This window comes from Zalophus californianus, chromosome 7 (assembly GCF_009762305.2).
Source record: "Zalophus californianus isolate mZalCal1 chromosome 7, mZalCal1.pri.v2, whole genome shotgun sequence".
Classification (NCBI taxonomy): Eukaryota; Metazoa; Chordata; class Mammalia; order Carnivora; family Otariidae; genus Zalophus; species Zalophus californianus.
The window spans coordinates 45393988-45419491 of record NC_045601.1 but is presented as its reverse complement, the minus strand read 5'-3'; the positions used below and the strand labels follow the sequence as shown (position 1 = coordinate 45419491).

The following is a 25504-nucleotide window of genomic DNA, read 5'->3' as shown; positions in this document are numbered from 1 at the left end:
GTTTTTTTTCTTCCCTTTTAATACTTACTCTTTCATTACTTTTTTCTGGCCTTACTGCTCTGGCTATTAACTGTTGAACAAAAGAGGGTAGAGTAGGCAACTTTATCTCATTTGTGATTTTTAAGAGAACATTTATAGTATTTTACAATTGAGTATGATATTTGCTATGGATTTTTGATAGATTATTTTGATTTTTTTAATATTTTGATTATTGAATGATTAAGGAAATTTTCTTCTTTTCTAGCATAGATAGGCAGAGAGAGAGAGAGAGAAGTGAATAGTAGTTGGATTTTTAACAAATGCTTTTTCTGTATCAATTGAGATGATTATATATGGTATTCTCCACTCCCCTTTTTTTCTTATGTCAATGTGGTGAGTTAAAGCCTAACTTGGTTATGATCATTCTTAATAGACTGCTAGCTTTGGTTTGCTAATGTTTTGTTTGGTACTGTTTCAAGTATGATAATAACCAAGATTGGCCTATGATTTTTCTCTCTTTTTCTGTCCTTGTCCACCTTTGTCATAAAAGTTTTCAAATGAACTGGGACAAGGTTCTTCTTTTCCACTATCTGAAAAAAATCTTTTAAGTTTGAAAATATGTGTTTCCTGAATGCTTGATAAAACTCACCTATTAAAAATCTTCTGAACCTGTTTCCCCCCCCCCTTTGCGGTAAGATTTTGATTATTAATTATAGTTGCTAATGGAAATGAGAATATTCTCTTATTCCTAACTTAGATTTAACACAACGCTATGTATTGACATTTTTTTTGGTTTCTGTTTCTGTCTCTCTTCCAATTTCACTAAATTACTTCTTGGGACAAATAAACATGATTTTCCACCCATGAGAAAAGGTATATGAAAAAGGTGTAAACTTTCCTAAAATTAGAATTTGAGTGCATATCTTGAATTATTAAGACTAATTAAATAGAGTGGATTGGGATAAACTGTGCTAATATATTAGTTCATGATAGTTAATCATGTATGTAGTAGTTCTTTATTAATTTCTTAAAAATTATTTAATCAGGATAGGCCTTCTCTATCCATACTTGAAAATGGAGGGTAGCAAGGATGAAAACTAAAACCTAACCTGAAAGAAATATATTTCTACTGCACTTTTAATATAAAATCTTTAGAAAGTTTATATCAAATCAGTCAATAAGAAATCAAAATATCTAAAATATCTGCTTTAAGGACTGAGAAGTCCTCCCAACTTCTCCCGGATTTAGCATGTAAGTCTGCAAGTCTACAAAGGTTGGGAATGATAAAGCAGGGTAGGAACCCAACTTATATAAGTATTAAACGTTCAATATGACAGAGACAAAGAAACACAAAAACTCTAGAAGAAAATATAGGAAAACTATGAGAAAGAATGAAATTTTGTCCTTGCCAGGAATACCTTACTTCCTTAACCATAGTCACAATTTCATTCTTTGCTCAAACATTTGATTAGAGATCAGTTTGTTAAAATTTTATTTGAGGGGCAGGAACGAGCAGTTATGACCTGGGGAGACTGATTTGCTGAGGCTCTGGTTCTGTCACAAATATGCATTCTCCCTTTCTGTGTGGATTTTTTGCAGGTATGTCAATCCTGCAACATTATATATTTTTGTCGTTTGTCACTTTTTCTAATTTTCTGAAAACTACCAGAGGTGTACTTCCCCCCTGCCAAGGGATTCAAAAGAAAAACACATAACTAAATTTAGGGTGAGGGAAGGTTGAGGTGAGAAAGTCCAGGGTACTAATTTGGGAATCAGAAGACTTAGACTCCATTCACAATTCTACCACTAATTATTTCTGAGACTACATAAATTGGTTAACTTCTTATCATCTTGTTTACTTAATCCATAAAGGATTTGGTAATCCATAAATGGATTTGGCAATCCTTGATCCTCTTATAGTTAAAATAATTTCAACAGTTCTAAAAGTGGATCTTTCAAAATTTATGCCATTAACGAATGTGAACTAAAATTAAATTTCTAAAAGTTGTGCCAACTGACAGATATTTAAAACTAAAATCCAAAGTAATAGGCAAAGTTGTTTAAATTGTGGGTTTCTATTTTATTAGAAATATACTTTGGAACCAAATAGTTGATCATGATTTATTTCTTTTCATTTTTCCAATTATAGGGTGGCTTCACTCGTAAATATTCACTAAGTTCAAAAACTGGAACACTCCTTCCAGAATTCCCCAGTGCTCAACACCTTGTGTACCAAGGATGCATTTCTAAAGACAAGGTATCAATTAAAGATACTTCTCTATTGATTTTCTGATATGTTGTTTCCATATCTCAATTTGCTGGGAATCTCATGGCACTTGCAGGAAGCAGTCAGAAATCTGCATAATCACACATAATTGACTGATTTATAGGAGGGAAAAATGTTTACTAACATTGATTAAACACTTTACAATTAATTATTTACCATCTCCATGATAGTATGTAATCAGAAGTTTGTAAAATAAACCTCAAAAGAGTAAAGATTATTTTTTATTTAAAACTCAATATCAAGGAAGAAAATACTAGAATGTGTCTATCACATGCAATTTCTTTAATTATAAGCTTTATGTTTTTGATTAGCTTCATATGGTTTCAGTAGATAGTCATCAGACATTTCTCTAGGACAGAATTTTTTCCAAGCATTGAGGGAGAGATACCTAGATGAATGCAAGGACTGTATAGAGGTTGATAAAAGTTCCTTTCCCTTTGAAAATTCTGTGTTCCCTTATATATTTGCAATTTTTTTTGAAAGTTAAGGAAGAAACAGTTTCATAGGATTCAGTTTATAAATAATCCTCAATGTGACTTTTCAATGTTTATATAATAAAATCTAAGAGCAAATCCTCCTCTATTTCTGAACTTCTAAAGTCATTTGCTAAGTATCTATTGAATGACTAATAGCTCCTGCTAGTAGTATTAAATCAGGGTATAATGATTTCTACATTCTTCTTAAACCAAAGTTAATTTTTCATTAGTACTTAAGGAAAATATCTTTTTAAAAAAGATTTATTTTCTTATTTTAGAGAGAGAGAAAGTGCATGAGCAGGGGGAAGGGGCAAAGGGAGAGGGAGAGAAAATCTCAAGCAGACTATGCACTGAGTGGGGAGCCAGGGGTGAGGCCTGTCCCAGGGTTGATATCACAACCCTGAGATCATGACCTGAGAGGAATCCAAGAGCTGGACATTTAACCAACTGTCACCCAGGTGCCCCTTAAGGAAAATATCTTTTTTTTAAAGATTTTATTTATTTATTTGACAGAGAGAGACACAGGGAGAGAGGGAACGCAGGCAGGGGGAGTGGGAGAGGGAGAAGCAGGCTTCCCGTGGAGCAGGGAGCCCAATGTGTGGCTCGATCCCAGGACCCTGGGACCATGACCTGAGCCAAAGGCAGATGCTGAATGACTGAGCCACCCAGGCGCCCCAGGAAAATATCTTTAATATATGTTAAGTCAGTTCATATTCTTGAGGTGCAAAGACAGCACCTCAAGAGGAATATGAGTAACTAACGTCCAACTGATTCCTTTAGTAGTGGGCTTTCTGTGGAAACTGGCAATAAAAATAACACATTGATAAAAAGATCTATTGACAGATAAGTAAAGATACACAGTAACTTCCAAGGTCCATTCTGATGATTTACTGTTCCTGTTAAGAAGAGGCAAAATAGGGGCGCCTGGGTGGCTCAGATGGTTAAGCGTCTGCCTTTGGCTCAGGTCATGATCTCCCAGTCCTGGGATCGAGCCCCACGTTGAGCCCCACGTCAGGCTCCCGGCTCAGTGGGGAGTCTGCTTCTCCCTCTCCCTCTGTTTCTCCCTCTGCTTATGCTCTCTCTGTCTCTCTCTCTAAAAATGAATAAAAAAAAATCTTAAAAAAAAGAATAGGCAAAATATTGAAGATAATTCTCAGATGCTGATTCCAAGCAAGTCTCATTTTTTTAACCTTATAGATATTATGTGATATTATGACTTCAGATTTGAGACATCTCCAGTACATGTTAACATGTGGCAGTCTGTGGGGAAACCTGTGGAAATCAGTGACAGTCCAGGGAACATGGTTCTCTGGGGAGGGCATTGTTGGGTCCCCTTTGTGGAGAGAATGGCTTACATGCAAACATACCATGAAGAGGTTTGCTGTGTAAATATTCCTGGTGAGAGAGAGGGGGATGGGAAGAGCAACAAAGAGAAAAAGAGAAGTGAGGACATGTTCCAATAGTTTATTTCAGTTTCTCTGCTAGTCTCCAAGGAATTCCTTACTTGTCAACTTGAAAAACTAGTCTGTAGATCATTTCTCACCCAGGTATCAGGATGCTTAAATAACCCTTGGTTTCTAAGTTCGTTCCCAGTGGTCCTCATCATGAGCACCAGGGACTAACACTCCTCTTTGTCCCTTGAAGACAGCTGGACCTTGCTTTTCATCTTCTTAGCCAGTAGCCAAGTTCCCCAGGTAACTTGTCAGTTTCTAGCAAGAGGGGTGGGGCTGAAGCTAAGCACTTTACCCACCTTCTTTCTTGAAGCAGAAAGGATGGGACTTTCCAGTGAGAAGTTGATCCCAGTGAGGTGGGGATTGGTTGGGCCACTTTCTGCCTCATCATGGTGTCACTCAAGACAATTGCCACCCCCCACCCCCCTCACTAACTTTTCTCAAGATAAACCTTGCCTCTGCTCCTGCCCGCTCTATAAATGTGGTGTCTAGTCTCAGAAAATTGAGCAAAATTAAGTTTAGAAATAAGAGTATGCTACAATAAAAATTTATTATCCTAAAACTATGTAAATGTTAAATAAACAAATGTAGTACCAGTAGTAAGATTAAAAACTTTTGCTGATTTGTGTATAAAGGAATTTTGACACACATAAATGGAAATACTAGTGAGGATAAAAGCTTACTTGTACTTCAGTAGGTTTCAGGGATCAAAGGGTTAATTTTTGACAGTAATTATGAATTCCTTTCTATCTTTCATATGGTCCTTATCCTTAATTTTGAAAATATGCCTTGGCAACCTATCTAAAAATATGATATCATTGCCTAAAGTATAGAACATGTCTCAGTTCCATCAATGGTGACATATTCCGCTAGAGGTGTCCTATAATCAGCATACCTCCTTGCAGGGAGATTAGCAATTTGCACGTCACTGTGATATAGCCTTGAGCTAAACCACAAGATGTGTGCTGTCACTAGGCTGTTGGGATAAAGGCTGGAGAGGACACTCCTGTCACCATCATCACCCTAGATACTGTTGGGATAAAATTAGCTCCAGCGGTCAATCTCTTAACATGTATTATGGATTATTCCAACCACTTTGCTTGTGTTAATTTGTTTAGTCCTCATAACAGCCGTATTAGAAATTTACTGTTATTATCATCTCCGTTTTCCAGATGAGGAATGTAAAACACGCAAATGTTATGTGGCTTGCTTGACATCATATAGCTAGTAAGTGGCAGATCGGAGCTGGTTTTCAAATCCAGGTAGTCCATGGGCAAAGCTCACACCTGTCACCTCTAAGCCCAACTTCTCGTTCACTTAGACTACACAACCAGCAACAGGTAGCCATATTTCTAGCTGATAAAATAATGAGATTTGAATTTGAATATTATTAGTTTGTTAAAATACTATTTAGTTCTAATCCATTTTAGAATATGTTTACAACTTTTTATCTATGCTATCCAAATGTCTGTGGTAACATGGAAACAGAGACTCTTCATAACAGACTCTCACCGTTCAAATCTTCTTTGGGTAAACTTTCGAGTCATTTGATATTACTAATTTCAGGTAACATTTAGTAAGATCTTACTGTGTACCAGGCACTGCTCTATGTGCATCATATCTTATTTAATCTGGGTAATATACTATTCATACCCGACTTAAAGAGAAAAAGCTTAGGGTTCAGAGACCAAGCATCCTGTGCACTGTAGTGCAGGGGAACTGGGCGCTGGATTTTAGCTGACTTCTCACAGCTATGCCACACTACCCAAGCACTCACTTATTTCTACTGTATGAAGAGGTGATATATTTTACCATTTTACATTTATTTCCGCAATCAAAGGTAATCTGCTTATTAGGTAGAAAAATGCAACATTGCTTTGGCCCACATCTCCCTGCACAGTCACCTTTTTCATTGTTCATATGACACTATATTGTAATTGTCTATTTGCGTGACTTTCTCCCTTCACAAGGCAGTAAGCTCCTGGAAATAGAACTGTGCCTTTGGTTTTGATTCTTCGACATTGAGCACAAGGCCTGGTACATAACAGGAGCTTAAAAAATGCATGCTAAATAAATGAATGAACAAATGAATGCATAAACAAATGAAGGCAGGGTTGAAAGGACTCTTTGGTTAAGCGTTTTCTTCCTTGAAATAGGTTGATACCCTCATAATGATGTATAAAACTCACTGCCAGTGCATCCTGGACAATGCAATTAATGGAAACTTTGAAGAGGTAAGGGTGACAAAGAATGCTTTGCTGATCATATTATGTGTAATTTCTCATCCTGTTCTTTATGAGTTCGTGTTAAGGAAGAATCTTAATGTACATACTTTTTGCTTTATAACTAGATCCAGCATTTCTTATTACACTTTTGGCAAGGAATGCCTGATCATCTTCTTCCCCTGCTTGAAAACCCTGTTATCATTGACATTTTCTGTGTTTGTGACTCAATTCTTTATAAGGTAAGCTCTTTGGGGTATCTTAAACACGAACCATGTATTGTTTTAATGAGCATTCTGTCTACATTTTTCCATTATATTTTCAATAAATTTGTAATTTCTGGCTGGAGATACAATGTTATTTTTTTCTGATGAGAAAGCAATATTTAATAGGTATGTATTTTAATGTACATTTACATGAAAACAAAATTTCTTACAGTTAGGAATGATTCTAAATGTCCCATACTCACTAATAATACATGAAAACCTAGTTAATTTTTATTAACTGTTTAAGGTGTTTTCAGAGTGAATAACATAATGGCTTTTTCACTATCAGTGTTCTGGGGGAAAAGCAGAATTAACCACTCTTACCGGATTAACAACTTAAAAATACTGGAAATCTCTACCTTTAATGCATTAACGTCAATTGCTGTTCTCAAACCAAGTAAGAGTCCGCAAGTGTCTACAGAAGGTTCATAAAGACATCACGAACAAAGATGAGCTGGTTGGCCTTCTAGCTGAACATTTATCTGGGAAGAGGGAGACACTAATTCCTTGGTAGTCTGACCGCTAGTTAGAGCAGCAGTAAGGTCCAAGCTGAGGGAGAAAACTGCATTGCAATCTGGATAAATCTGTTTGGACTGTCATTCAGTACCTCCCAGAAATATTCTTTAAAACATATTATTTATTTATTTACTTTACAAATGGTCTGTTTCTTTTTAGTCCAACACAAAAGTCCTGAGTTTAAGTACCTTTAAATGAACTAAGTTTCCCTCCTCATAGCTCCTCCCAGGGAGGAACAGTAGAATGAGTTTCTGCAAGATCTTCATTCCATCTCTAAAGAATGTTCAGCTTTTAGTCTATAAAACAGCACATGATTACCAAGGTCAATTCATTGGTAACTAACCTACTGGGTATATACATTACTGTCTCATACACATGGAATACATGTGCATTTTGCTGGTAGGATATACAGGCCTTTGTAGATTAGTGTCTACCCACATTTTGAAATATCTTCTCCTCCAGACCACTTGCTCCTCTGTCAGGCTGGACCACTCGGTTTATCAGCCAGCCCCATGGGTCTGTGTTGTTTATATCCTATTTGGTCCCCACTTCCTTTACTTAGTCTAGTTTTTCCTGAGCTGGGATCAGTCAGCACTACCTAATTTCTTCTTTCTACCAGTTCTCATTCAGGTCCTACCCATCTCATTAATGTTTTGGTCTCAGTCTAGCCCTTTCTTTCAGTATTTTTTCTGTTCTGATAATTAACTCTCTGGACCCAGTATATTAGTGTTGCTTGCTCAACCTAGTATTGCAATGTTTCTGGATCCCCACACCTGCCTTTTACACACACACACACACACACACACACACACACACACACACACCCTTTACACATACATTAATTTTAGAGATAAAAATATAACTTCCAGAAATGAATTAACATATTATTCTCTAGAAAGCTAGGAATTAAAAAGTAATTGACAAATAAGTGTCTTTCTACAAAAATACTAAGTAAGGATTTATGTTAACTCTCTTTTGCTGTGATTAAGGTTCTTACAGATGTACTCATTCCTGCAACAATGCAAGAAATGCCTGAAAGGTAGGTTCAGTCAATAAAATGTGATAATTTCTTAGGGTAGGGTTTAGCCCTATCCATTATATTAAAGGAAAACATTAAATAGAAATTCATTTGTTTATCAAGTTTATTTGTCTGCTCCTGTCCCTTTGTAGTAGCTAGATGATGTGCTTCAATCCTTATAGTCAAACCTCAATGAACAAAATTGATGGAACCATCCTGAAATCCTTTTAATATGAGAGATGCCCAAGTGAAAAATAAATATTTACGTGTCATTGACCTTGTGAAAACTGGCTAGAGGAATGTAAATGGGGATAATTGATGGAAAATAATCACAATGATAAAAATTAAAGAACTATTTTATCTTTATTATTAACTTTGGTCTTAATTGCAAAATCAGAAGGTAGAGTAACAGAATTACCACCGTCTTTTAATGAAGGAATAAGTACTCTTAACACCTCTATGTCACAGGGGCGCCTGGGTGGCTCAGTCAGTTAAGCGTCTGTCTTCGGCTCAGGTCATGATCTCAGGGTCCTGGGATCGAGTCCTGCATTGGGCTCCCTGCTCAGCGGAGAGTCTGCCTCTCCCTCCGCCTTGCTCATGTTCTCTCTCGCTTTCAAATAAATAAATAAAATCTTAAAAAACAAAACAAAACACTTCTACATCACAGCAGAATGGCTGCACTTACTTAGTGGCAGACGTCCAGCCATGCAACTGATGTAATTATAGCTGGCCTTTATTAAACACATCATGGGCTTTGAGACCACATGAATTGTTTCACTTAACTCCTACAACCACCTGAAAGTGACTATTTATGTATTTATCTCTTAAATATGCCCCTGGTTCTTTGTAGAAAATGAAAAACATGCATACATGCATTAAAAACTCATAATTTCTCCACATTCTTAATGTGTTAGGTTAGTATTTCATAGGCTTTTTCTAAGAATACCTGTAAATATACACATTTTTAAAAAAACGGGACCATAGTATATATACTCGTGTGACATACTGTGAAAATCTTTCATATCAACAAATACAGATCAACATTATCTTTTGAAATGGCTGCATAGATTTCCAGCACCTGAAAAATACTATACTTTATTTAACCAATTCCTTATCATTGAACAATGAGATTGTTTAAAAACACAACCTGTCAGACTATTCCCCAGTAACTATTATGATCACATATTCACAAACGAGGAACCTGGCAGCAGAAGGAATTAATTTATTTGCCCAGAGTCAGTTAATTAGTAAGAAGCATAGCCAGGATTTTAATTGAGGGCTGTTGAACTCCACTTCTATTCTTTTTCCTGTATTATGTTACTGCTCACCTGCATATGCGCCATTCCAAATGTAAATTTAGATCTGTTTTGTTGGGATATAGTGTGTAGATTGTTGACTGCTTTTTAAGTTTTTGTGTTTATATATAAATGTTTGTGTGTATGCACAATGAACATTTGCAATTTTCTAAATAGGGTCCTATAGTACCTTTTTGATAATGTATCCCACAGTTATATTTGGACTATAAGAATCAGTTACTAGAAACTAATAGTAAATACTTGAAATGACACTGATCCCTCTGTGATGTCTCTCAAGAAGCCAAGATAAGTGAAATGAAGTGCATACTTACATTTCCCCAGAAATATTTTATAGAAAATGACAGAACCATGAGCTAATGTTAATAATAAGGTATTATTTATTGATTACCCTCTGCACACCAGGTTTGACCAGAGAAATTTCCATGAATTATTTTACACACTCCTCATAATAATCCTGTGACATAGATACTAAGCTTATTCCTATTTAATAAATGAAGCCAGAGCTTGAGGAGATTGAGTATGTTGACCAAGGAGATAAATGGCAGACGTAGGCTGAATCTATATGACTTCAAAGTCATGTTCTTGGAATCATAGAATAACAGTATACCTCCATTAAACTACATTTATGTAATGCATTTCAAGCAATCTAGCATTTAACATTGGTGTTTGTGTGTGTGTGTGTGTGTGTATGTGTGTAGCTTATTAGCAGATATAAGGAATTTTGCTAAAAATTGGGAACAGTGGGTTGTTTCATCCTTGGAAAACTTGCCAGAAGCTCTAACCGATAAGAAGATACCTATTGTGCGAAGATTTGTATCTTCCTTGAAACGACAAACATCTTTTTTACACCTTGCTCAGGTATGTTGGTATTTGAAGCACCAATATAAAAAATGAGTTATCTGGTAGCAGAGTAAGAAATTTTCAGAGATTGGAGACCAAATAGGCAACAATTAAATGCAATCTGAGACCCCAGAGTGAATGCTAGAACAGAAAAAGGACATTAGTGGGAAAATTGATGGAAATTTGAATTACTATCAGTGTTATAGCAATGTTAATTTCCTGATTTGGGCAATAAACAATGGTTAGGTATGATGATAATATTAGGAGAAGACGAATGGGGAGTATATGGAAATATTCTGCACTATCTTTGCAGCTTTTTTGTAAATTTAATATTATTTCAGGATGAAAAGTAAAAAAACCACAAAACTTCTGAATGCAATGTAAAATGCAAAACTGCTACATGAACCCAGTTAATAAAAATTAACGTATGGGGACTGCACCCATGTGATATTTGATGTTGTGAAATTCACAAACAACACATGTTAAACTACCTACTAATTTGGTTTTCCTAAATAGGGAGGAAAAAAAATAATTCTTAAATTAATGTTTGTATGTTCGTATATTGTTAAAATATATTTCCCTTCCTCTCAAATGATTGTTTGCTTTGTGAAAATTTCTAGTCCCCTAAATTTTAAAAGACTTGGTTGGGATAGTTCCAGATAAGAAATATAACATTGTGAAATCCTTATTGTATGAACGTGGATTAAAAAATTCATTTTCTAACTTCAAAAATAGTTTTCAAAGCTTTAACAATGATTATGAGTCTCAGCTATTGCTTTTAGTTTTAAAATAAAACATTTATGATATTCTTCTCTCAAGGAACTATTTTTTCTAGTAGCCAAAGCTTTCCTTTAGATAGACCATCAATAATATGTTTAGTGTCTTTTTACTTTCTTCATGCAGATTGCCAGACCAGCTCTCTTTGACCAGCATGTTGTGAATTCCATGGTATCCGATATTGAAAAGGTTGACTTGAATAGTATTGGATCACAGGCCCTTCTCACCATTTCTGGCAGCACAGACACTGAATCTGATATCTACACGGAACGTAAGTCTTCTCTGTGTTTACAGTTGGGTCTCCCAACCTTGGCACTGTTTGACGTTTTGGGCTGAATAACTCTTTGTTGGCGGTGGGGGGTGGGAGTCCCCTTAGACTACAAAATATCTGTTTGCTAAACCTTGGTTTATAGAAACTTTTTTAATTAAAAAATTGTCCTCTACTTAAAAACAATTGTAGCTACAGATTGTGGAAAACCTGGAAAATATAGAAAATATTAGGAGGAAAATAAAAGCCATTCATAATCTCATTACCTAGAAATAACCTGGGAATAACGGAAATGTTTTTGAGTGTTGTGAGTTTTCTTCCAGTTTTTTGTTTGTTTGTTTGTTTGTTTACTTTATTTTATTTTATTTATTTATTTGTCAGAGAGAGAGAGCACAAGCAGGGGGAGCTGCAGGCAGAGGGAGTAAGCAGACTCCCCACTGAGCACCTGATGTGGGACTCCGTCCCAGGACCCTGGGATCATGACCTGAGCCGAAGGCAGACGCTTAACCGGCTGAGCCCCCGAGGCGTCCCAGTTTTCTTCCAGTTTTACATTACATGCATACACATTTTCCTGTGTTTTACACTCTTAGCCTCATATGGTATATGATGCATATCAAAATGATATCTCAACACAATACTGTTTTCCAAGCAGAAATTCCCTGCCCAGGTTTGGACAATCTGACAGAATTTACCAAGGCAATAGGCATGACTAGACAACCAGGCTCTGTTTTCAAGGAATAGCAACCCACTCTTTCCCCAACCTCTCTCTGAAAAGAGAAGTGCAGCCTCTGATAGACTGTTGAACAAATACTGGGCTGCTCTCCGGGGTGGTCCAACTTCAGCCTTGTTTTCTGTTTCCTAGCAAAAATTATATTACCCTTTGGGATTCAGGAAACTTCAAACTCTTTAATAAATGACAGCCTTAAATGGTCCCTTTAACTTTTACAAGATAAAAGATGACTCCTGTAAGTGGCTCAGTTTCACAGTGCAGAATTTAATTTTTGCTAAAGGTAAAGGATAGGTCAGAAAGCAGGTGATTTCCTGCATTCATCAGTTTTCAGTGAATCTGTTGCATTTAATGAACGCTTTGGATTTAGAATGAATAATCGACTATAAATGACAACTTACTCTTCCCCAGTATATACATACTTATATAATACATAAGCCTATATTTCAATATGTACCAAGCTACATACAATCATTATTAAAATTTTGAAGAGTAAAAAGTTAAGGATTTTTTGTTATTTATTCTTAGGATATGAAATAATTCCTTTAATGTATTTAATTTCATCTGTCTTTCCCTTTTATGCTATAAAATTCTTAATGATTTCTAGTTTTAGGTTTTCTCTTGGGTTCAGAGTAGAGTAATATCGTGTTTTGTTTTGTTTTGTTTTAATATGGTAGATGACTCTATCACAGTGTTCCAAGAACTGAAAGATCTTCTTAAGAAGAATGCCACAGTGGAGGCTTTTATTGAATGGTTGGATACCGTGGTAGAGCAGAGAGTTATTAAGGTATTTTTCAATGACAGATTCCCAAAATAGAATTTTTGTTAATAGTAAATGCTAAACTGGCTATAATTTCTTGAATGATGGAGGAGGGGTGATTGTGTGTAACAATGCTTTGAAAAGTTTTTGAAGACTTGCAGCTAAGGTGGCCCAAATATCCAAATTAGGACTAGGCCAGATTTGAGAGTGTTGGGCATAGATTCAGTTCTATTTATCATTTCTTGACAAAGGACTACAAGGCACTGTGCCTTCCCTGTCAGTCAATGAAGTTACAGCGGAGTAACATCAATAGTGAAAGATAAAAACTGGAAAGATTTGGCCCTTTTCTAAACAGTAAATTTTCATAAATGCTGACAGAGAAAGTGGTTTTAAGTATTTCCATTTTTAAATTCTGAGAGTGCAGTATTTTGTTAATATGCTCCTTCTGTTAACATGCATGTCATCCCTCATGAAACAAGGCAATAAGAGCAAATAGATCCATCACTAGTTGGTGTTAGCCATTCCATATCAAGGAAACTAGTTGTAGTGTAGGGACTTTTTTTTTTTCTCCTGGAAGGAAAACAGATTATCATTCAGGACCAGAGAAGTCAGAGTTAATCATTCACAGAAATATATAACCCTTCTTTGACACTTCACCTTCTGTTCTTTTTAAAGTTCTGTCAAAGGAAAATGAGATAAACTATTTTGTGAATTATTTTATTTTGTTGTCCAATTCCGTTAGGTAACAAAACCATACAGAATAAAGATCTATTAACCTTAAAAATGATAACAAAGACAGATGAACATTAAAATCCCTGGACAGATCATTATATCTGATAAAATAAATTGCATGTCATGCCATCTGTCCATTTGTCAGACAGCTTATCAACCTCTTGATTTTATGTCGGATGCATGTAGTAATGAGATGACAGATTTTATAGTTTTGTTTTGTTCCTTTACTTGTAGACCAGCAAACAAAATGGAAGATCATTAAAGAAGAGGGCTCAAGACTTTCTGCTTAAGTGGAGCTTTTTTGGTGCTCGAGTAATGCATAACCTCACCTTGAACAATGCATCCAGTTTTGGTATCTCATGTGCTTTATAAAGCTCTTCCTCCCTGAATACATCATTCACTCTCCAGTCACAGTTCCTGTCAGTTTTTAAACATGGAGGACTGTCACTTCTTAAATCTGACTATTGAGCCAGTAGAGAACGGTAGTTATGAACCTGGGTTTCGGAGTCAGACCACATGCAGTTAAATCCTAACACTGCTTCTCTCTGGCTTGGTTTTAACCCAAGCTGTTCTGCTCACTGTAAAGAGGATGAATATTTATAACAGTATTATCAACAATCGCCAAACTACGGAAAGAGCCCAAATGTCTATTGACTGATGCATGGATAGGGAAGATGTGGTATATACACAATGGAATATGGCTCAGCCATAAAGGAGAATGAAATTTTGCCATCTGCAACGATGTGGATGGAGCTGGAGTGTATTATGCTAAGCGAAATGTCAGTCAGAGAAAGACAAATACCATATGATTCCACTCATATGTGGAATTTAAGAACCAAAACAGATGAACATAGGGGAAGGAAGAAAAAAAGAGAGAGAGGGAAGCAAACCATAAGAGACTCTTAACTATAGAGTGTTCTTAACTATAGAACAACTGAGGGTTGCTGGCGGTGGCGGGGGGGGGGGCGGTGGGTGGGGGTGGGCTAACTGGGGGATGGGTATTAAGGAGGGCACTAGTTGTGTTGAGCCCTGGGTGTTATATGTAAGTGATGAATCACTAAATTCTACTCTGGAAACCAATATTACGCTGTATGTTAACTAACTAGAGTTTAAATAAAAACTTGAAGCACTTAAAAAAAGAGGATGAATATTGCTCTTATTGGGTTGTGTAGGCACTTTAGTGAGATGATATTTATAAAAGCACAGTCTAGTACCTGGTGAACATTTTATGAATAGCAGCTATTATCATTACATGCCATCAGTACTTGGATAATTTTTTTTGTTAAACAAACAAGTAAACAATAATTAGTACATTATTTTCAAGACGCATTACTCATCGCAGTATGGCAAATTTTTGCATCTTTTCCAGGAACCACATAGCTGCACTCCAAGAATCAAAGAGCATCTTAGAAGTCATGCTCTCATATGTTTCTGAAACATCTTTCCTGATCAATTTGACTTGTGAAATAAATCGAGTCAAGTTAGCTCTTTCAAAAATTGAATACCTTCGTTTTCTTAAATTTCTGGGATTCTTAGTTTTGCAACTATAATGCTAGCTCGTGGGCAGTACTTCTGCATTTAGTAGTTGCTTTGCAAGAAATCTTCACATTATAAATAGGTTATGGTTAACTAGGTTGTTTTTATTTAATTCTCAGTGGAATTAGATAAAATCAGTGAACTTGCACTGAAGGATGAACAAAATATCTTGAGGCTTTTATTTGAAATCTCTTACTTATATGTAAGGTTTCTTAACATACACAACATTGAAGCCTGACTTTGTGATGAAACCAGACTTTTGTTGGGAAGTCTGTGGAATAGTTCAAAGAAGCTTAAGGTTTTCCAGGACAACTTCCAAATGAAAATGACTCTTTGCTTTTGTCCAAACCAAAGAGAACTTTGTTTCAGGCTAGAAAGACATCTTACTTGATACTTTTTTCAGACCATGGTGGCCATTGTCTAATTATTTAGTACAAAGTAAACAGAAATAGAGCAGAGTAGAGCTCATTCTCCCCAGGTTAAAGCTTATCACACTCCAGTGTATGCCCTCTTAAAGCATAAAGCATGGCTCACTTTCATCCGTATTTTCCTTTGATGTAATTAGTGGCCAAAGAGCTGGCAGGACAGTACACACAGTAAGCTGAGCAGGCGGTACACAGAAAGATTAGAGACTCAAGTTAAGCATGTTGGTCTTAGCAGGTCATTTAAAGTCCAACAAGTATTTGTTGATTTCAGTTGCTCCTTGTAAAGTGTTGTGAGATGGTCACAAAGATAACTCGACTTCTCTCTTTCTCTCTCTCTCCTTCTCCTTCTCTCCCTCCTTTCATCTGACATTGCCCTCTCCCCGTTCCCATCCACAACAAGGTTCTTTCCATTTGATCCGAATGCTTCTTGATGAATACATTCTCCTCGCCATGGAGACCCAGTTCAATAACGACAAAGAGCAGGAGTTACAGAATTTATTGGACAAGTATATGAAGAATTCAGGTAATTTAGAATGTATATCTTGCTTTGCATATTTCTTTCTTTAAACCTAAATGTAAGAATTTGTAAGTACATGTGTAGTGGGTCTGTAATAGTCTCAGAGGTTTTTTCCCAAGCATGTCACAACTCAGGATATGAACACTATCGGAGCACTATTGTTTTCTCTCCACCATTTGCACATAGAGTAGTCAAGGAACTTTGCTGGAAGCTCTGGAGGATATAAAATCGATGTTCTTGTGAGAATTGAAGTGAAGGTGGAGAGGTGATTATAATAAAAAATAACCATAATTCAAGACAACACCTGTGATATACCACCTTGTGAATGGTGTAGAAATAAGTTCTATAGGAATTTGGAGTAGGAAGAGAACATGTCTATTTGGGATGTGATGACTTGCATTTTGAAGACTGTCCACTCCAGTGTGGATTCCTTAGTGCCCCCTCAGAACACACGTGACACTCACAAATGTACAGATAACCATGACCAGAAAACCCCCAGCACCACTGCCACAACCAAAGATCTGCTGGCCTTATTTCCCATGGAAGATATTTGTCTGGAGTTTCCAGATTTATGACACAACCCTAAAACATTTTCAGTTTCATTTTCTTGGGCTTATTTATTAGGAATATGGGAATGATGTTAGCTTTCCCATTAAAAAAAAAATCTTTCCAGATGCAAGTAAAGCTGCCTTCACTGCTTCTCCAAGTTCATGCTTTCTGGCCAACCGTAATAAAGGGAGCACTGTTTCCAGCGACACTGTGAAGAATGAAAGCCATGTGGAAACAGCCTATCTTCCTCTGTCATCCAGTCATCCTGGAGGCTTACCCTCTGCTCTGCACCCATTCCCTGATGGGAATACGGACACCATGCCACTCACAGGTACGCTGTGAAACACTCGGGCTTTACGCCATCTCTCGGGAGACTGTTCCTTTGCTTTCTTCAAACCTGGTAACATCCAGCCATTCCAAGGATAAAAAAGGCTGGTCTTTACTAACTTTTATTAAAGTTTTATATTTTTTGTGACTTTCAGCATTTGTCATTCACATTTTTGTCAATCCCATTATTAACATAGGTACCACACTGTGATGTGCTCGCTTAGTTATGTTGGAAATACAAATAATAAGTTATTTTCATTTGGTGGAAGAAAAAATTGGATTTGGTATATATGAAATCTTGAAGATGTTTTGAGAGTCAAAAAGTGGGCTTCTAGTGTATTTTGGCTTTTGAGGAGACTTTATTTCTCCTCCATTAAAAAGTAGATTTGGTCACTTTGGGATAACGATTACAACAATTTTCCTCTCTGGTCTAGAGTCCCCTTTGTATCCATCTGAATGTTTAGTGGCTAGAACTCACTACTAGATAATATTTTAAGTCTGCTTTTGCCTTATGTCTTTTCTGAAATTCATAGATACAACTTCATTGGACACACAGAATTTTAAACCTGAAAGGGCCTTTTAGTTCAGGGGCCTAATTCTACCAATGGAAAATCAGACATCCAGGGAGTTGGTGGCATTCATAACTCATCATTCATCAGTGGTGTTTGCCTGATGGTTTGAATCAGCTGCTTTGAAGCTGTGGTTATTTTGACTTTATAGCCTTTTCCTTTTACCCTAAAAATCAAACCATTTAGCATTCAGCTTGGTTTTTAATTATGGAGAAATGTGAAGAGCAGATCCCTTGACCTTCCCAAGCTTGAGCTCTAACTATCTTCATAGCCATGGAAGCATGAAGACATCCCAGACTTTTTTCCACAGTTACTAACACCAAAAGTCTTCCCTGTTGTGAAATATACATATATTGCAATCATGTTATTTATTTATTTACTTACTTATTGTGATGGTATCTTTTAAACCTAGGTTTTTAGTGTTCCCCAGTTCTGTTATTTTTAGACAGTGGGAATGAACCAAATTGGAAAAAAGTATATTAATACATCTTTTGGATAATTTTTATTTTTTTAAAGATTTTTTATTTATTTTTATTTGACAGAGAGAGACACAGCGAGAGAGGGAACACAAGCAGGGGGAGTGGGAGAGAGAGAAACAGGCTTCCCGCGGAGCAGGGAGCCCGATGTGGGGCTCGATCCCAGGACCCTGGGATCATGACCTGAGCCGAAGGCAGACGCTTAACGACTGAGCCACCCAGGCGCCTCCCTTTTGGATAATTTTTAAAGATGTGTGCCCATTTACTTTAATATGCTGCTGGTGAATGCTCTGTGAATTTGTTTCCAGGTCAAATGGAGCTTTCCCAGAGTACTGGTCATCTGATGACACCACCCATTTCTCCAGCCATGGCAAGCCGAGGAAGCGTCATTAACCAGGGGCCAATGGCAGGGAGACCTCCAAGTGTGGGCCCGGTCCTGTCAGTGCCATCACACTGCTCATCATTCCCAGAGTCCATTTATCCTACCCATCCTCAAGCCAATCATGACTTTTATGGAACCAACTCTAACTATCAGACTGTGTTTAGGGCACAGCCTCACCCCCCATCAGGACTCTATCCTCATCGCTCTGAGCATGGTCGATGCATGGCCTGGAGTGAACAGCAGCTTTCTAGAGACTTCTTCAGTGGCAGCTGTGCTGGGTCTCCATATAATTCTCGACCACCTTCCAGCTATGGACCATCCTCACACAGCCAAGATTCACACAGTATGCAGTTTTTAAATACAGGAAGCTTCAATTTCCTGAGCAACACAGGGGCGACCAACTGTCAAGGAGCAGCATTGCCTCCTAGTTCACCTAATGGTATCGAAAGTTTTAAAGAATTTTTCCCAGTTTTTGAGATGGTAATAAGGCAAAATCAGACATTGAGCTCCAGCTCTGCTGAGCAGCATGTCATCCCATGTAAAATTTCTAAAGCTCATGGAATCTTAGACACTTGGAGCTCATTTCTTCCACATACAAGCATGTCCCTAATTCTTGTGGTTTTTTAAAGTTGCCCTTCTAAATGCCACAAATGATGAAAAAATATTTTATGTCAAACTATGTTTGAGATCTCCCTGAATAAGCCCAAAATAAGAATGTTTTGTCCTTTGAAAATATTTCCAGTGAATAATGTTTCTTCTGGAGAACTAGCAGCAGATCTTACAGTTTAGGACCCAAACAGTGCCCCCTGTTAGTCTGATAAAACACCTAAAGTTTAGGGAGTTGGAAAGATCTGTGGACTTCTTCAGCCTCCAAAGCAGGCTGTGTCCTCTCTCCTAAGTGTAGGCCAGGACTTCTTCCAGAAACATAAATCTGTAGATAAAATTGGTATTTGACAAGTAGTGTAGTCTTTGTGAGAGGTTTTTAGTGGTTTCTTTCTTTATAGGAAGATCTTGTTAATTAAGTGAGGAAAATATGAGAGAGGTGTACTCTTTTATCTGAAACTTAACAATAGGATAATGCTTTTGTGTTTTTAAAAACAAAAAACCAGCATAGTGAACCATATCCATATACAGGTACGAATCCAACTCTATAGTAAATAGAGATGTGAATGTCATATTTATAACATGGGATCTTTAGGGCTCTACCCTATTACCTGGTCCTTTTTTTCCTTCCTGGAATATTCCTTGTAGAAAGTGAATGGTACATTCTTGACATTTTCTGTTATAGGATACTATGGAAGCAACATAAACTACCCAGAGTCTCATAGACTTGGATCGATGGTGAATCAACATGTGTCCGTCATCAGCAGTGTTCGCTCACTGCCTCCCTACAGTGACATCCACGATCCACTTAACATTTTAGATGACAGTAGTAGAAAGCAGACCAGCTCGTTTTACGCAGACACATCACCTTCAGTTGCGTGTCGAACTCCAGTAGTAGGTAAATTATTTTAGTAGTTCTTAAAAACATTTTCAAAAGCTGTTAACCTCAGGTATGTAGTTTTACTTTGGAGGGTGACTGTTGAGGTGAACGGGGCACTTGTGTTCCCACAGGTGATTCATCACATTGGATCTCAAGTCTTATTTTTGTATTAGTAACGGTCTTCCCAGTTCCCAGTATGTATGTCACTGTGCATCCTAATGCTAAGTCTGTTATTCTTTCAAAAAGAATAGCTGGCACCTTTTATGTTTGCAAAAAATAAATATAACCCGTCAGATGCAGTCTAAAAGACTTAAGTTTTACGAGGGCAAGAATGATGTCTTTTTCTCACACTCTCTTGTTCACTGTTGGCTCCAGGGGCAGTGCCAAGAGGTGTATTTGGACCCTGTATTCTCCAGCAGTACCCTAAAATCACTCCAGGTTTAAAACAGTGGTGATTTGTGATAGAGGTTCCTGTCATTTTCTCAATTATATGTAACATGTAATTAGACATCTCTGTAGAAAGTGTTGCTGTTTTTATTGTTTTGCTACATACAGTTTAAGTAAAAATTAGCAAAACTGTGTGTTTACCAGGAAGCCCCCTAGCATCTTCTTGCAACCAGGTTGCTCTCCCTGGGAAAATCCTGTGACGTACTAGACACATCAGCAGCTACCCAGCCAAGTATCTGCTACATAGTAGGAACTCCATACATCAGTGAGTTGAAAAAAAGGGGCAAAAATATATGGATAGATTTAGTTTCCCATATTACTAATAAGGGATCACAGGACAAGTATAGATGCATGTAAATATCAAGGCAGAGTGTTAATGCTTTTATGCGGTGGTTGAAATCTTCCAGTGGAATAGATTTCAAGCTAGCATAAGTCAAGGGCATTGACACCCAACTGAAGCATAGGGAAAATGAGATAAATTCCATCTCTCCCCTCTCAGTGTGCTTTTCTAATAACTCAATAGGAAGCACTTCTTCCTTTCCTGTGACCATCACAGATGCTCCTTGAGCAGAGTCTGGCAGCTCATCTCATGCTATCTGCAGATGGTCATTGCTTCTAGGTTACTCTAATGAAGCAGAAAATTCCACTTCAGGAAGTTTCCTCACCGTGAGACTAAAATGTACCGTGTTGCTATTGTTACTATTAGTTCTGTTTACTCGTAGAGATAGTGGAAGCTTTGCTGGAACATAGCTTGGGTGTAGGATGGATTCTAAGCTTTAGTTGACAGAGCTGGCTTACAAGTAAATAGCAAAGAGGGCTTCTAAGTGAAAAGAGGGACTAGAGTAGGTGGGTAAGGAGTGCAAGGGAAGGTAGGACCCACTGTCTGTTTCCTTAGTTATAAAGACTGGTTTTCAGGGACAGAGTAGGTAGTTAGAAAAATGAGAAAAACAGCAATGAGAAGTCAGCAACCATACATGCAGGAAAAGTAGTGTCAGAGAGCCAGTTGGTCAAATTCTTGAGAACCTACTACTATGTGCTGAACTTCATTCTAGGCGTGAGGGTATAGTGGTGATTGGGATGGAGTTCTTGCCTATAAGAAGTTTACATTCTAGTAAGGAGAGATAAGGCAATAGATAAATAGACAAATGCATTAAAAAGATAATGTTGGGTACTCTGAAATCAGTTAAATAGGGCAAAATGACAAATAGTTATGGAGAAACTGCTTTTGGTAAGATAGTTGGGAAAGGAATCCTGAGGCAGAGATATTGGAGTTGAAAGCTGAGTGATGAGGAAGCATTGACATGAAGGTCTGATGGTGGAGTTCTAGGCAGAAGAAATGATAAGTGCATAGTCTCTGAAATGAGAACAAGGAAAATTCAGTGGGCAGAAAGAAGGCCAATGTGTTTTGAGCATAGTGAATGAAGACAGTAGAGTAAAATAAATCAGCGGACAGAGCCAGTTCACAGAAGGTGTTGTGAACCAGGGCAAGGAGCTTGGATTCTGTTCTAAGAATAATGGGAAGTCATTGTAGCATTTGAGAAGAGTGACAATGTACTGTACACTTCAGCAACATTATCCTGGCAGCTCCCTGCAGAATGAGAGGGTGTGGCAAAGGTGAGGGTCATGAGACCAGTGAGGAGGCTGCTGTGTTGGTCCAGGTAGGAGAAGATGGTGGTTTTTTGTTTTTGTTTTTTAAGGTTTTGTATTTAAAATAAATTGATTAACATATAGTGTATTATTAGTTTCCGCGGTAGATTTTAGTGATTCATCAGTTGCATATAACACCCAGTGCTCATTACAAGTGCCCTCCTTAATGTCCATCACCCAGTTACCCCATTCCCCCCCCCACCTCCCCTCCAGCAACCCTCAGTTTGTTTCCTATTGTTAAGAGTCGCTTATGGTTTATCTCCCTCTCTGATTTTGTCTTATTTTATTTTTTCATCCGTTCCCCTATGTTCATCTGTTTTGTTTCTTAAATTCCAAATAGGAGTGGAATCATGATATTTGTCTTTCTCTGACGGACTTATTTTGCTTAGCCTAATACCCTTTAGTTCCATCCACATTGTGCAAATGGCAAGATTTCATTCTTTTTGATGGCTGAGTAATATTCCTGTGTGTATATGTGTGTGTGTGTGTGTGTGTGTGTGTGTGTGTGTGTGTGTGTGTGTGTGTGTGTACCACATCTTCTTTGTCCATTCATCTGTCAATGGACATCTGGGCTCTTTCCATAGTTTGGCTCTTGTGGACATTGTTGCTATAAACATTGGGGTCCAGGTGCCCCTTTGAATCACTATGTTTGTATCCTTTGGATCAATATCTAGTAGTGCAATTGCTGGGTCATAGGGTAGCTCTATTTTTAACTTTTAGAGGAACTTCCATAGTGTTTTCCAAAGTGGCTGTACCAGCTTGCATTCCCACCAACAGTGTAAGGGAGATTCCTTTCCTCCACATCCTTGCCAACATTGGTTGTTTCCTGAGTTGTTAGTTTTAGCCATTCTGACGGGTGTGAGGTGGTATCTCATTGTGGTTTTGATTTATATTTCCCTGATGCCGAGTGATGTTGAGCATTTTTTCATGTGTCTGTTGGCCATTAAGATGTCTTCTTTGGAGAAATGTCTGTTCATGTCTTCTACCCATTTCTTGACTGGATTATTTGTTCTTTGGGTGTTGAATTTGGTAAGTTCTTTATAGATTTTAGATACTAGCCCTTTATCTGATATGTCATTTGCAAATATCTTCTCCCATTCTGTCTGTTGTCTTTTAGTTTTGTGGACCATTTCCTTTGCTGTTGAAAAGTTTTTCATCTTGATAAAGTCTTAATAGTTCATTTTTGCTTTTGTTTCCCTTGCCTTTGGAGACGTGTCTAGCAAGAAGTTGCTGTGGCCGAGGCCACAGAGGTTGCTGCCTGTGTTCTCCTCTGCGATTTTGTTGGATTCACATTTAGGTCTTTCATTAATTTTGAGTTTGTTTTTGTGTGTGGTATAAGAAAGTGATGAAGATGGTGGTTTGAACAATGGAAGAAGTGTAGGTGGAACGAGGAGGTAGACTTGGGATATATTTGGGTGATAAGGTTGTCTCTTAATTTAAGTTTGAAATTGAGTTTTCTTCATGAAATGTGTAGAAGAAAAAACAATTTCTAGGAAAATAGCACAGATATGTGTGATAAATGCAAAAATAAATATAGAGGCTTAATGTGAGTGGCACTTGTAAAGAAAAAAACATATCAGTCAATATTCAATTGCTGATTATATTTTCCCTTGCAGCATCCAGCTTGCAAACACCAATTCCTTCGTCCTCATCTCAGTGTATGTATGGAACTTCCAATCAGTATCCAGCTCAAGAGACCCTGGATTCCCATGGAGCGAATGGTAGAGAAATGGTGTCCTCTTTACCACCCATTAACACTGTGTTCATGGGAACAGCAGCCGGAGGCACTTAAACCAACAATGTTGGGTGGGGAATGAAACCAACAATCTGTACTGCTCAAATATTATTCACTCAGATTGCCATCAGGGTAAAGAAAATGGAATATACAGTGAGAGGACATTGTGTTTTCAAGTCACTGATACAAAACCATGGACAACTCCATAATGAGTGGAGATACTTGCAGACTTCGCTTTGCACACAAATTGTTTGAAATGCGATCTCATTATTAATTATAGTTTCAAACATTATCAAGTGGAACCAGTGGAGCTTTGAAGATGCAAACATTTCAACTATGAAGATTTAATATTTTGCCTCCTAATTTATTGAAGATCTGTGTGCTGTTTCATCTTTGGTCCATAAAAGGAAAAAATATTTAATGCCTTAAAATAACTTTAATTTAACTTATTAGGGTCTCGGAATCATTGTTTACTATCCCTTATTTGACCAAAAGTCAAATGTGTATGTTCTACCTCCTATGGAAATGTTTACAGGGTTAAGACTTAATTCAATTCAGCCTAGACCAAAGTTGCTTGACTTTCAATCCTGTGCATTAGTGTGATGATTTGTTACATAGCAGTATTCCAATTCTATGTAACTGAACGGAGATTATAAATGCCTTCCCTCTTTATTTAAGAAAGATAAGAAGAAATGAAAGAAATAAAGTATGACAATATTTTTAAAGGCTTGATTGCTCTCAGAGCTATTAATATTTCTGAAGAATGCTTGGGATTTGCAGGTAAAGCTCCTTTGGATATTGAATTAAAGACTAAAGCTTGTTGGTCAAAACATAATTCAAGAATATTTGCCTATCATATCCATGCACTTAAATATAAGGAAATTGTGGCTGATAGACTGTTGGAACTTCTACAGATTTGGAAACAGTCTTTCATCAAGTACTTGGCTTAGAAACAGAGTGAATGAGTGTTCAGGGATCATCTGAATTCAGAAGTGAGGAATTCATTCCATATGAATTAATAGAATTTGATACACCATCTATCTAGCTCTGTTTCTTTTTCTTTATCATATGTCTTAGCTGAGAGGTCTGTTGTAAGACTCATGGCCTGTAATGACAAACCTCCATTAACTTCACAGGCGTTTCCTATAGTCTCACGACAGGCCTTAGATTATTTGTATTAAGGATTGGTTTTTACTGTGACCTCCAGGTACATTTTTAAAGGATTTGTAAGCCCCAAATACCCATTATACATCATGATGTAATTTGGTGAAGACAAACTGTGGAATTGTTTTCAGCAAGTAATAAACAACGAATTGTGGACTTGTCAGAGTGTTGCTACCATTTGCTCAGTAGCATGCTTAGTAGCATGTAGTTTATGAGCTAATTAATTGAGCAGAAAAATTTTGCAACAGTAACAAATCATGAGAAATAGCAATAAATGTTCTATTATTTGCTGTAGTAATGTTGTAAGAGTACAGAGGGGAGTGAAATTAATAAGGCTTGGACTGAAGTAAAAAACAAAACAGCTTTAAGAAATGTTTGGACAGAAGTCTTGAAAATTAAGAACCAAATTTCCACTGTATAGTAATTAAATATATATATATATTCAGCATCTGTTTTGTGGAGACACATTGGAAAATACAAGTTGAAAAAGACAAGAATGAAAATACAAAGACTGTAAAAAGCTCTGCCAATACCTTTACGAAATTCTGATGTAATGATGAAGGGGTGAGATGATAAGAAATAGAAGCTCACTGAAGATTTTTGAGTAAAAAG

The 25504-nt window shown here is 37.2% G+C and overlaps 1 protein-coding gene across 1 annotated transcript in view; it reads left to right on the top strand.

The window, feature by feature from the left end:
- RFX6 (regulatory factor X6) overlaps positions 1–24369 on the top strand; it is a 56527-nt gene extending 32158 nt beyond the window's left edge. Inside the window, exons 7-19 of the mRNA XM_027603195.2 lie at positions 2129–2236; positions 6350–6427; positions 6544–6657; positions 8187–8236; positions 10230–10389; positions 11275–11419; positions 12821–12930; positions 13870–13987; positions 15997–16119; positions 16787–16993; positions 18343–18855; positions 19705–19917; positions 23610–24369. Coding sequence (XP_027458996.1) covers positions 2129–2236; positions 6350–6427; positions 6544–6657; positions 8187–8236; positions 10230–10389; positions 11275–11419; positions 12821–12930; positions 13870–13987; positions 15997–16119; positions 16787–16993; positions 18343–18855; positions 19705–19917; positions 23610–23785 — 2115 coding nt within the window. The 3' untranslated portion in view covers positions 23786–24369. The remainder of the gene's footprint in view (positions 1–2128; positions 2237–6349; positions 6428–6543; positions 6658–8186; positions 8237–10229; positions 10390–11274; positions 11420–12820; positions 12931–13869; positions 13988–15996; positions 16120–16786; positions 16994–18342; positions 18856–19704; positions 19918–23609) is intronic.
- Positions 24370–25504: the final 1135 nt, after the last annotated feature.